A 12,158-nucleotide genomic window follows, 5' to 3' on the forward strand; every position below is an offset into this window, starting at 1 on the left:
GCCTCCCGCCGCAGCCCGCACTCGGCGGCGGGGGCGGTGCGAGAGAGAGAAAGGAGGCGGCGGGTGGGTGGGGAGAGGGGCGAGCGCGGGGCGGGGGCATGGCGGGGCTCAGCCGCCGACACCCGATACCTCCCGCCCTGGCGGAGGCGGCGGCGGGTGAGTGCGTGCGGTGCGGCGGTTGCGGGACGGGGCGGGCACTGGGCGGGCACTGGGCGAGGCGAAGCGAGGCGAGGCGAGGGATGCGCGGCGTGGCCTGCGGGAAGCGCTTCCTTCGCTTCTCCCCTCCGGCCTTTGTTCGCTGCCGGAGGGAGCGTGGGGGCAAAATGGAGGCGATCCCCCGGCCCTGCCCGCGCTGCCCGCCGGCCTTGGGATGCCTCCTCCTTCGGGCGGGGCAGCCCCGAGAGACGCGCGGCGACGAATGCCCCGAGGAGAGCTGAGCTGTGCGGTGTAAGGTGTAGCCCTGCGGCGCCTTCCGTGAGAGTCGTAGGAAAAAAGCACAGCTAAAAAAATGAGTAAAAGATGGCTTTGCGGCCTGACGGCGCTCCCGGGGCCGCGAAAGCCTCCCGGGTGAGACAGAGGTGCCCCGAGTGCTCCTGGCCCGCCGGGGACTGCAGGTGGGCACAGTTACGGCAGGGGAACTTCAGCCCCTCTGTCTCCTAGGGGTGTGAATAGTAACTCTGCATTGAGAAGTTGAAACCAAACTCTTTGTTTTCTAGTTTCTGGTTTTCTAGTATTCTGGTGTGTTGGGCTGCAGATGGTGGTGGGGTTGGATGAAGGAGATCGGAACTCGAGCTGGAGGAAGCAGGGGCTGAAGAACTGAGGGGAACGTAGAGATTTGACCAAAGGAGGCGGTGAGGCAGCGGGCTGGGTGCTGAGCACTGAAACTTGACGAGATTAAGGGTTTGTGGGTACTGCTGGAGGGTGGGCTACAGCCAGCTGTCTTTTGTACCCTTTGTACTGAAGGCTTCTTTATGCCAGGCCTTCGGTGTTGGCGTTAGAATTGCTGTTGTAGCTAATGTGATGATGAATGTGGAGAGAGCATGCTGAGAGAATACATGCAGTGATCCCTGAGCCGTTGGACATTACTTGGAAACTGTTAAGAAGGAGTCAGCAGGATATGAGTATGAGTAGCCAGACATCCACAGACACCAGCAGATGTTATATATGCAAAACACAGCATAACAATGAAGATCAACTGGCCAAACTTTAAATAAATAAATAAATAAATAAAAATGTTTACGTTCCTTCAAGTAATCAAAGATTTAGTGACATCACTTTTATTTCTTCCAGCCTAGACATACAGCTGGCTGGTATGGCTTAGGAAAAAAAAAAACAAAACTTAGAAAATCTATAAATAAATTATGTTAACTTTCTTTGTTTCCTCTTGTTCCACTTGTCTCTTTCTGTCTTTCAGATAGTTTCTTCCCTTTTCTAGGCTTGGCTCTGCTACTGAGCTCCAGTGTACCCATTGGCAATCTCCTGCCCCTTTGGTTTCCTACTTAAAATGGTTTCCTGCGTCCTACAGGTAAGGTTTAATTGATGCAGACAGAAGAGTTTCCAGTCTTCGGAGCGAGTGTGAGGAAATGTTGCTGGAAAATTTCTAAGCGGTGTTGTTCTGCTTCTAGGTGCTCAGCATGTCTTGGCCGCTTCTGCTCTGCTCACTCTGACCATGAGCAGCAATTCTTCCCTCAGCAATGGGAATGGTCTGAGGAACCTCACCACGCAGGAAGACAGTGCGGTCAGAGTCACTGAAGCCATTGCTATAATCGTCATTGCCGTTTTCATCTGTTTGGGCAACCTCATCATTGTTGTCACCCTCTATCGGAAGTCTTACCTTCTCACTCTGAGCAACAAGTTTGTGTTCAGCTTGACCCTCTCCAACTTTCTGCTCTCTGTCCTGGTGCTGCCTTTTGTTGTCACCAGTTCTATCAGGCGGGAATGGATCTTTGGAGTTGTTTGGTGCAATTTCTCAGCTCTACTCTACATGCTTATCAGCTCAGCCAGCATGCTTACTCTTGGACTCATAGCCATAGACCGGTAAGTGGCTTTTTGTAATGAGTGGTAACCAATTGCTCAGTCATTCCATAGGGTGACTTGTTGGCTGTTTGCAGGCTGGAGAAGCACTGCTTGGATGACACTACATGCAGTTCCAGTGTTGTTTTCCTTCAGTACCATGTGAAACTTTGACACAGAGCAGAAGAAAACATTGCCATTGATGATATAAAAAAACTGACACACATCTAGCTATTTTTAAAGGAAACAGTGCTGTAGTAATATGTTACTTGAAAAACAAGAAGCAACAATTTAAAACTCACACCCAGGGGCAGATTGCAAGAGGCATCTGGATGAGGAGCTACAAGATATGGTTTAGTAGCTTGTGGTAGCAATGGTAATGGGAGCACGGTTGGACTAGATAATCGTCGGTTCTTTCCAACCTTGTGATTCTATGATTTAATAGTTGTGTGTGCCTTCAGCCCAGTCTTACCTGCAAGGCTCTGTATTCTTACATTCAATTACTCTTAACAGGCTTCCTGTTAAAAATAATTGACCTTGAGGTTTATAGAAAAGTATATGTTGAAGTTTAGAGAAAAGAGCCATATATCAACATCATTAAAATATGTTTTTTGCTGTTCTTGACTTGTGCTCCTGTTGACTTTTTTTTGTTGTTGTTGTTCACCAGGTACTACGCTGTCCTTTACCCTATGGTATACCCAATGAAGATTACAGGCAACAGAGCAGTGGTGGCTCTTGTGTATGTGTGGCTACATTCCCTCATTGGCTGCCTCCCTCCCCTCTTTGGCTGGTCGTCTTTGGAGTTTGACCAGTTCAAGTGGATGTGTGTAGCAGCGTGGCACAAAGAGGCTGGTTACACTGCCTTTTGGCAGGTCTGGTGTGCGTTGCTGCCATTTGTGGTCATGATGATCTGCTATGGGTTCATATTCCGTGTGGCTAGGATTAAAGCCCGCAAAATCCACTGTGGCAGTGTTGTTATTGTGGAGGAGGACTCCCAGAGGAACGGGAGGAAGAACTCCAGCACTTCCACATCGTCCTCAGGAAGCAGAAGGAATGCTTTCCAAGGGGTTGTCTACTCTGCCAACCAGTGCAAAGCTTTCATAACCATCTTGGTTGTCATTGGTGCTTTTGTTATTACGTGGGGACCTTACATGGTAGTAATTACATCAGAGGCGCTTTGGGGAAAAAATAGTATTTCTCCTGCCTTGGAAACATTAGCTACGTGGTTGTCCTTTTCCAGTGCCATTTGCCACCCATTAATTTATGGACTGTGGAACAAAACAGTGCGCAAGGAACTACTAGGAATGTGCTTTGGGGATCGGTATTATCGTGAGTCATTTGTTCAGCGGCATAGGACCTCAAGGTTATTCAGCATTTCCAATAGGATCACAGGTAAGACATTCTTAATATACCACTAAGAGCAATTCTTCATGTCTGTGTCTAGCTGGCATGTTTCAGAGCTCTGTAAGCAAAGTGGGATGTTTCTGGAGGCTTCAGCGATCTTGTTTGGTTTATTACGGACACTTGAAAGGAGAAAACCTCGTCCTCTTAGGCCAGTAAAGTTTTCCCTGTCCGAGGAGACATAGTAATTAAGTTAATGAAAATAATCTCTCTCAAACTCTTCTTCTCTTGTAACTGTCATTTTGTTCTATTGAATTTAAGCACTACTGACAGCATGTTTTGTGATCACCCTCCCTAAAGATTTTAAAGAGCCATGCAGATGTGGCACTGAGGGGCATGGTTTAGTTGGCGTGGTAGTGATGGGTTAATGGTTGGGCTAGATGATCTTAGTGGTCTTTTCCAACCTTAGGATTCTATGATTTTGCCACATATAGCTCCACACCAGCTCTATACTATAACTCTTGGATTCACGGAAGTTACACTGCTCTTATTATATTACAGTATTTGTGTAAACTCAGATTTTTATGATTGTGAAGATCCTAAGCACTAGAACTATGTAAAGCAGTAAACGTATTTGGCGTGCCCCTTAGTTGCAGTCTGAGAGCTTCAGCTGCTCAGAACTTCTTTTTTAAGTAGTAACGTGATGAAATTCTGATATATTTTTTTTAATTAATTTTTTGTTTGATCCTTTTTCTGCTCCTGCTTAGAATCTTCCAAAAAATAAGACATTGTCATATAGTTCCTTGGGACGATCCAGGCAGAGGTGATAACTAAAGTTACTTAATTGGGAAGGAAGGTCTAAAATATAGAAGTAAGAAGAGAATAGCAAGGCATCGGTTGTCTTTTTGCAACCTGGAGTCATTGGAAGAGACTCCATATAAAAGAAGGAGTTGTGCAGCTGCATCACATCACAAGCTGCAAGAGATTTCTAATGCTCCTCCCTTTGCTAAATCTATATCCACAAGATGATGTGAATGAATATGTTGGGAACTGAGATAGGAGGGAAAAGATAGGAAAACTTTGTTTCCAAGTTATAAGAAACTGATGATTAGTTTCAAATGTATTGGGCGTACCAGCTGGGCAGTGATAGGAAAAAAAAAAAAAAAAGATACATCTTTATGCAGGATCCAAAGACAGCACTTATGTAAGAGTCCTAGATTCTCCTCCTTCCCATATTTGAGGATTTGAAAGAAGCTAGCTCTCTCAGCGCCCTGGTATTGCTAGTAAATTTCTTGCCATGCTAATGGGCTGTCTTACCTGCCGGTGGCTACCAGGTTGTTCTTTAGCTAGCAGGTGTCTGGCAAGTGATCCCATCTCTCTGGGTATGTGTGCTCAGTGTTCAGCCTGGCTTGCTGATAAAACGTGCAATTGCAAATGGAATGAGAGAGAGATAGTGTGGGTAGAAGAGAGACTTGTTGTATGGAAGGACTCCAAAGATACTTAAAAGCAGCTCACCTTATATTTCTACTTGTAAGATGGAAGGTCCAGATGCTCTGGAAGAACAGTAAGTTTTGCAGATACAAGAGTAAATGAGATGGTAGAATCAGTGTTACTATAAGTTCTTACTCTTACAGACCACTTAACCATCTACTGAGTAATGAGAATGAAACTCTTTTGCAGATTTGGGACTATCCCCTCACCTCACTGCTCTCATGGCAGGTGGGCGGACATTAGGAAACAGCAGCAGCACAGGAGACACAGGTTTCAGCTGTTCACAGGATTCAGGTAAATAAAGGCTCTTGCTTTTTCTTCTTGGGCAGAAGTTTGCACTTGTAACTTGGCAGAACTCTCTGGGATAATCGGTGTTTACATGCTCAGATGTCTCTTGATGGATTGAAAACATGAAGCATCTGTTCCAGCTGTCACAACAAAATCGCTGCAGTTCTTTTCCTTCCTTGCTCTCAATGTAACTACTTGCAAGGACTAATGACCCTCCCTTGCTAATACTTCCTGGGAATGGGACATACTGCTTATGATTTTCTCCTTCAGTTTCTGTCATTCTTCTTGAACTTTGCCTGTATCTGCAAGAAACAGAGCAACAAAGTGACGTGGAGAATGCTTCTCTGATTCCTAGTTTGTAATAGGCTTTGTCACGCTGACCCTGCAGTCTAAACATAACTGCATCAGATGTTTTCAGCTTGTGATTGTGTCACTACTTAAGATCTCTGAATTGAAGGTAGTTTGGAGAAGGGAGAAAGATTTCTGCCAGTGATTTTTCTATCCAAAACTAACGAGATTTTTCTGGCAGTTATTTCAGCTACCACTCCTTAACTGATCTGTAATTATTTTAAAAGAGTAGTTCTGCTTTAGAGACACCAGAGGGAGATCTTTTAACAATTGCTTGATACTAGAGGTTTGTTTCTTGCATTTCTAAAGGAAATCTATGGAGCTGGGTTTTATTTAGGTAATTTTATGCTGGTATTTTTATGCCTGCTGTGAGTATTGTGCAACTGTGTGTGACAAATGAGAGTACATCAGATGAAACCTGTTTTTGTTTGAAATCATTGTGTGTTACCATCATTTGAGGAATGATACTGAGCAGTTTAAATGAACAGACCAAATTTGTACCTTAAGCCATTAGAAGTTCTGCTTCAAAGAAGAAAGTATCTTTTACCTTGCTAGTAGCACCCTTCCATTGTATGTTGGTATCTTTGTAGATCAGGAGTCAACTATTTTCAGCAGACAGGCTCAAACCTCTGTTGATCCTGACTCAAACCCAGTTGATCCACAGAACGACACAGAAAGCTGCTAACGTGTTTTATGCTGTATGTTAGAACATCAGCTCACTGTGTGCTTAAGGGAATCATATATCATAAATTTCACTTTATATAGTGAACTGATAAACTTTTTGTTGATGAATTGTCAACAAAGAGTAGACCTATGGAGAGGTATGTTGTCTAGAGCTGCATTTCCAGCAATATCTTTCTCTCACTTTCTGCCAAATTGGCACTGGAACACTTCCTTATTGCAAAAAAGAATAAATAAGAATAAATCTGGGAACCAAAAGTATTGAAATGAATGAAGAGGGATGAGAAGTCACTACCTGGAGGTGTTAAGAAACCTGTGAAGACTCCTTTTGTCCTGGCCTGGTGCCATGTCACAGGATGCCATGAAAATAGTGGTGAAGATCACACATAAGGAATCTGTGCCTTGGAATACTGGCTTCTCTGAGGGCTGCTCACTCAGCAGCAGTTGTCTTGGCATCTTCCCAGAATGCTTGCTCTGCCTCCCCTTTGTACAGCCAAGACACCAGCATCACAAGGGAGGACTAAGCTGCAGTCTTGCTGCTTGTATGAAAGCACTGCAGAGATGTCAAGATGAATTTCCTTGTGCTCGAACACGGTTTTATTTCTAAAAGGTGCAAAGCAAATACTGAGAGGTGAAATGACTGATAAACTGAAAATGAACTAATTGGACAAAAATTATTCCAAACTACTCCCTACTAAAACACACTTGAGAAAATCAAAATAGGTTGTCAAAAACTAAATTGTAGAGAAAAAGTCTCCAATTCAGATTGCCATTGTGGTCTGATTGCAAGCATGACATTTGGCAGCTGTAATTGTTAGCTTCTGTCTTGATCAGATGTGGAAGTTGCCCTTGGCTTTACCCTCTATTAACAGAAAGTAAGGATTCACCTTTACATCGTGTCCTACTGATGTTATAATCTCTGCAGCTGAGCGTTTTGAAGCCACTTGGGGTTTTATATCACTAACAAGAAAAGAATTGCAAATCCTTTCCATGAAAACTCTGACCTCATTTGTTTTGTGTGCAGTATTTAATTGAAACTAAAATTTGCCCAGGAGGACTGGGTTTAGACATCTTTTGAAGGAACTGTTGCAGACTGAAAAGATTTTGCCACTACTTAACATTTTGGTTTCTCTCTTCATGTAATTTTGTTATTGTATCTGAGCATTGCTGTTTTTCATTTTGAGAACACTTGCTTTGTTTCAGGAACAGACACAATGCTTCTTGAAGACTATAGCTCAGATGGCCCTTCTCTTCCACATTGTGTCTGTCCTCCTCGAAGAAGGAGTTCAGTGACATTTGAAGATGAAGTAGAGCAAATTAAAAGTGGGCTTAGGGGTAAGTATGAAAATACTCAGAACAAAATATATTACCTTCTCAGGAAGCCTCTCGGGACCTTTTGAATTACCTGAGAACATATCGTAGAATCATAGAATGGCTGGGTTGAAAAGGACCACCCCCCTGCTATGTGCAGGGTCGCCAACCACCAGACCAGGCTGCCCAGAGCCACATCCAGCCTGGCCTTGAATGCCTCCAGCGATGGGGCATCCACAGCCTCCTTGGGCAACCTGTTCCAGTGTGTCACCACCCTCTGTGTGAAAAACTTCCTCCTGATATCTAACCTAAACTTCCCCTGTCTCAGTTTAAAACCATTCCCCCTTGTCCTATCACTGTCAACCCATGCAAACAGTCTTTTCCACTCCTGTTTATACACTCCCTTCAAGTTTTGGAAAGCTGCAAGAGGTCTCCTCAGAGCCTTCTCTTCTCCAAGCTAAAGAAGCCTAGTTCCCTCAACCTTTCTTCATAGGAGAGGTGCTCCAGCATATCTAATGACTGTTCACCTTGAGAGACCTGACACCTAATGCAAGCACAGCAGAGAGTAAGAGCAAGTTTTTCTTTCAGTTCTGAAGCAGCAACAGGCAAGGGCAAGAGTTAGAAGCTGGGATTCCCTTCATGCACCGTATCTGTGCTGTGCAGCAGTATCCTCGCTGCAACTCCACTTGTCTTGCTACTACTGCAGTCTGTTTTATGTTTCTCAAGGAACACGTTTTCCTGCCTTCATACTTTGATTCTGTTAATTCATTGCTTCACATTTGCTGCCTACTCTCAACTTTGTCATAGCCTTGAAATTTTCTATTTACAGGCTTCATTGATCTAAATATAATTGTGTTGTTTCTATTTTTGTTTGTTTCTAACTTTATCAACTGGGCACATTTCTCAATAGATAAAGCTGGAAATAGATGCAGCTTTTTTTCAGTCAGCTCATGTTGATATTGCAGTAACTAAGTGTTACTGTGGTGAACTTGAAGTGTTGCAAGGTTAGTTTAAGGTAGGCTGATTCTTGTGGGAGTGTGATCTAGAAGTCTTGGTAATGAATGACTGGATTTACTAAATAATAAATAATTGTGGTCAGTGCACGAATGAGCAGAATACCTCAAAGCATTGAGTAAGGATAAAACCTATCTCATTTTTACAGTTATGAAATAATAAGAGCATGCATGGATTAGAATCATAAAATGGCTTGAGTTGGAAGGGACTTCAAAGATCAGTTAGTTCCAACCCCCCTGCTATGGGCAGGGCTGTCACCCACCAGTTCAGGCTGCCCATGGCTCCATCCGACCTGGCCTCGAACATCTCCAGGGATGTGGCATCCTCTGCTTCTCTGGGCAGCCTGTGCCAGCACCTCACCATCCTCTCAGCAAAAAAATTCCCCCTCACATGTAATCTAAACCTCCCACTTTTTAGCTTAAAACTGTTCCCCCTCTTCAGGTTCAGAAAATCATTCAACCTACACTTAATTGGAAATTAAACATACATGTATAAATGCTTTGCTTCATCAGATCACGTTTTTTTTTTCATTTGAATTGGAGGGAATTTTTCTCTACTTAATTTATTTTCACTGAATGGTTTGGAAATACTGGATATTCTTGGTAAATGCACTTTGTAGTGTAGTTACTTTACAGAAGGCATGGTCATACCTTTACAAATGATTCAATACTGATGTGTTTGCACAGCCATGGTGTTTGTTCTTATTTACTGTTTTTTGGTTTTTTATTCCTTTCAGAAACTGCAAAGAATTCTGTTCTTCATGTAAAAGCTGATGTTCATAAATCTCTGGACAGTTATGCATCCAGTTTAGCAAGGGCTATTGAAGCTGATGTGAAAATCAGCTTGTTTGGGGAAGGTGCTTTACCAGGAGCTCTGTTTCCTGTGCGGACTCTGCCAGGAAGCGGTATGAACACACGGCGTGGCATCAGGCCCCATGCTAGCCAAAGACTTCAGCTTCAGAGCATCGATGAAGGGAACATTTGACAGAAGAACTAGAGGAAAGTAACTGAATGAAACCACTAAGCAGGACCTACCATGTTCTCTTTGAACAGAAACAGGATACCTCGTTGAGACGTTTTCATTGATTTTTTTTTTGAGCACATGAATGTCAGTTGAATTCTGGTACTTGCATCAGCATTTTGCAGCAGTATTTACTTCTTGTTCAGGGTGCTATTGGAATCCTTTTTTTGCCACATCTTAAACCTGTCACGCAGAGCATAGGAACACAGAGTTTGATTTTGTCAACCAAATCATTAGTCCATTGAATCACATTGTCTCTTTTTGGCCAAACCTGACACAGAAATGAAAAGTATGTGCAGTGTTTAATAATTGTAGTGATCCTTCTCTGAACATTAAGATCATCCATTTATACTTGACAGCTTGAGTATTCTGATGAGAGCTTGTACGTTGGTTTCTACACGCAGTCTTACTTCCCAAATCATAGAGCATGGATTTCACTAAGGATCAACAATTGAGCTTTACAGAGAGCTCATGTACGTTATTATTCTTCTTACTTTTGCTAGCAGATATTTCTGGCCGTTTGTCAGAATGCTAGGTATGAAACCTAATTGTATATTTCTTCTGCTTTACGAGACATTGGCTTCTCCAGATATAATGGATGGAAGCAGACCAGCATTGGAAGTATCACAGAAGTATTTGAGAAAGACATCACTGCAGAGTTCTTAGTTTCTCTGAGAACTGCAACTCTCTTCCCTGCTTTTGTTTGACTAGAAGATCACCCTACAGCTGCAGGAAGCTTGACAGAACATAAATAAGGTATTACCACTTCAATCATATATGCAGGATTCATTTTTTCTATAGAATGAAATTCTATGGGTTATTTTTTAATCATGAGAGAATGTAGTACTTGATAGTTACCTCAGTACATATATTTTTTGGAGTTTTAATGCATTAATCTCTAGAATAAGACCATTTAGCACTTACGTTGCACCTTGCACATTCTAAGCACTGTACAGACTTTACCTTGTTAGGCCTGTGTGAGAGGGCTGATCAGCCTTGCTTGCCAAAGAAGAGGAATGCAGCAACAGTTGAGCCAGAAATGAAAGCAGCTGCAAGGGTGGAAAGATTTGTTATGAAAAGAGGGATGAAGTGGATCTTATGAGAATGCCCAGTATGAGGAACCTCTCTGTGCCTCTCTAGCCTGGACCTTTTCTTCCTTTATGGAAGAATACTTCCCTGCCTTAATGTTGATTTCAAGGAGATGGATCAGTAGGATATCCATTTCTTGAGGTTAGGTGTCAGTAGCAAATGGACTTATGGACCAAGGACCTGTATTTATTTACTCTGTGTCTGTTCTCCACTGTCTCTCATTTTAAGTGTTTTTGTTTTTTTTTTTTTCTTGAAAGTGATCTGAGCTTTTGCAGCAGATTCTTTGGAAATTGGGAGAGGCAGACTGTTTACATCTGGTCAAAAAATTAAGTGGATGGTTGTAAATTATGTCTGCTTGCAACTTTCTCAAAGGTACAGAAACAAAAAAAAAAAAGTTTTGAGACAGAGCCTCATCTCTGATTTTAGACATCCTGTTTGTCCATCTTCTCAACTCAGAAATACATTTCAGCACAAGCTTATATCAATCTGTGGATAAAGCAGCTGGTCTTTTTGAACTAGCCTGAATCCATGACATTCCCACATAAGATTGAATCGCATGCTTAAAATTCAGTACATGGTCTCCTGATTAAGAATAGGCTCTTAAAGCAAGAACACATAAGCACCATAAGATAGCTCTTTGAATAATGCAGAATGAAATGAGCTGTGGACTGGTGTGACAGTCAGTGTGTGTATACCATCTTCACACTCCTGTTTTTTTTTTTTTGTTGTTGTTTGTTTGTTTATTTTGTTTTGTTTTGTTTTACTTTCTGTGTGTTAGTTAAGTTGCCACTTGGGAGCACTTCAAAACCTGTCCCACTGTTTGCCAGGAGATGCCCTGCACTGAGGTTATTATTGCTGTCATTAATACTTCAGTCGTACTTGTTTATAGTGGTCAGTGCTCCTGAAGGTATGTGCTTCCCCTCACTTCCCCTCAGAGAGCTTGAATTGTTTTATCTGCATCCCTTTTCTTTCACGTTCCTGCTTCCAAACAAGTTGAGCGAATGTGGAAAGGGCAAAAGTGGGTGATGTGAAGTCAGTGCTAGGCCAAAAGTAATAGGGTTTTTTTAGGAGCAAAAATTTTCACGTCACGTGTGAGTGCACAAAATCACCCGTGTTTTGTAAAAAAAAAAAAAAAAAAAAAAAAAAAAAAAAAAAAAGTTTTTCACAATAATACTCAGCCTAATTCAGTCTTCAGGCAAGTCAGTAAGGCTGCAGCTGTTCACACCAGTACTGAATTGGGCTCTCAGTGTTCATTTCACTAATCCATTATTTAGTGTGAATGTTGTTAATATTTTGCTAATCAAATTGTAGCCTCTCCATTTTTCTGTTATTCCCAGCATCATTTTCTCACTTGTCATAAGTTAATGCGGTAATGCACAGTTTGTAAAATTATATCCCTCATCTTAAATACAGAAGGAAAAAACAAGTTTCTAATGTTTATTTATACTCCTGTTAATTCAAACACTCCTTGAATTCAGGGCCATGCTTGCTGCCCTGGGCAGCCGTTCCACGCCCACAGCCCTGTGGTGAGGAACGCGTCCCTGCGCAGGAAGGCTGCGTAG

General features: G+C 42.6%; 1 protein-coding gene across 4 annotated transcripts; it reads left to right on the top strand.

Moving 5' to 3' along the window:
• Positions 1-69: 69 nt before the first annotated feature.
• Positions 70-11,767, top strand: GPR161 (G protein-coupled receptor 161). 4 transcript variants are annotated; one of them, XM_085238176.1, is made up of 7 exons: positions 70-156; positions 1,415-1,525; positions 1,626-2,037; positions 2,681-3,405; positions 5,035-5,139; positions 7,366-7,497; positions 9,224-11,767. In XM_085238176.1, exons 3-7 carry the CDS (start codon positions 1,670-1,672, stop codon positions 9,469-9,471), a joined length of 1,578 nt encoding a protein of 525 aa, XP_085094302.1. In that variant the 5' UTR covers positions 70-156; positions 1,415-1,525; positions 1,626-1,669; the 3' UTR covers positions 9,472-11,767. The 4 variants fall into 4 exon arrangements, with proteins under 4 accessions (XP_085094302.1, XP_085094312.1, XP_010718221.1 ...); XM_085238186.1 differs by having other exon boundaries at positions 72-156; positions 1,436-1,525; XM_010719919.3 differs by lacking the exon at positions 70-156 and adding an exon at positions 180-614.
• Positions 11,768-12,158: the final 391 nt, after the last annotated feature.

The sequence above is a fragment of the Meleagris gallopavo genome, chromosome 1 (assembly GCF_905368555.1).
Source record: "Meleagris gallopavo chromosome 1, MGAL_WU_HG_1.1, whole genome shotgun sequence".
NCBI classification, from domain to species: domain Eukaryota; kingdom Metazoa; phylum Chordata; class Aves; order Galliformes; family Phasianidae; genus Meleagris; species Meleagris gallopavo.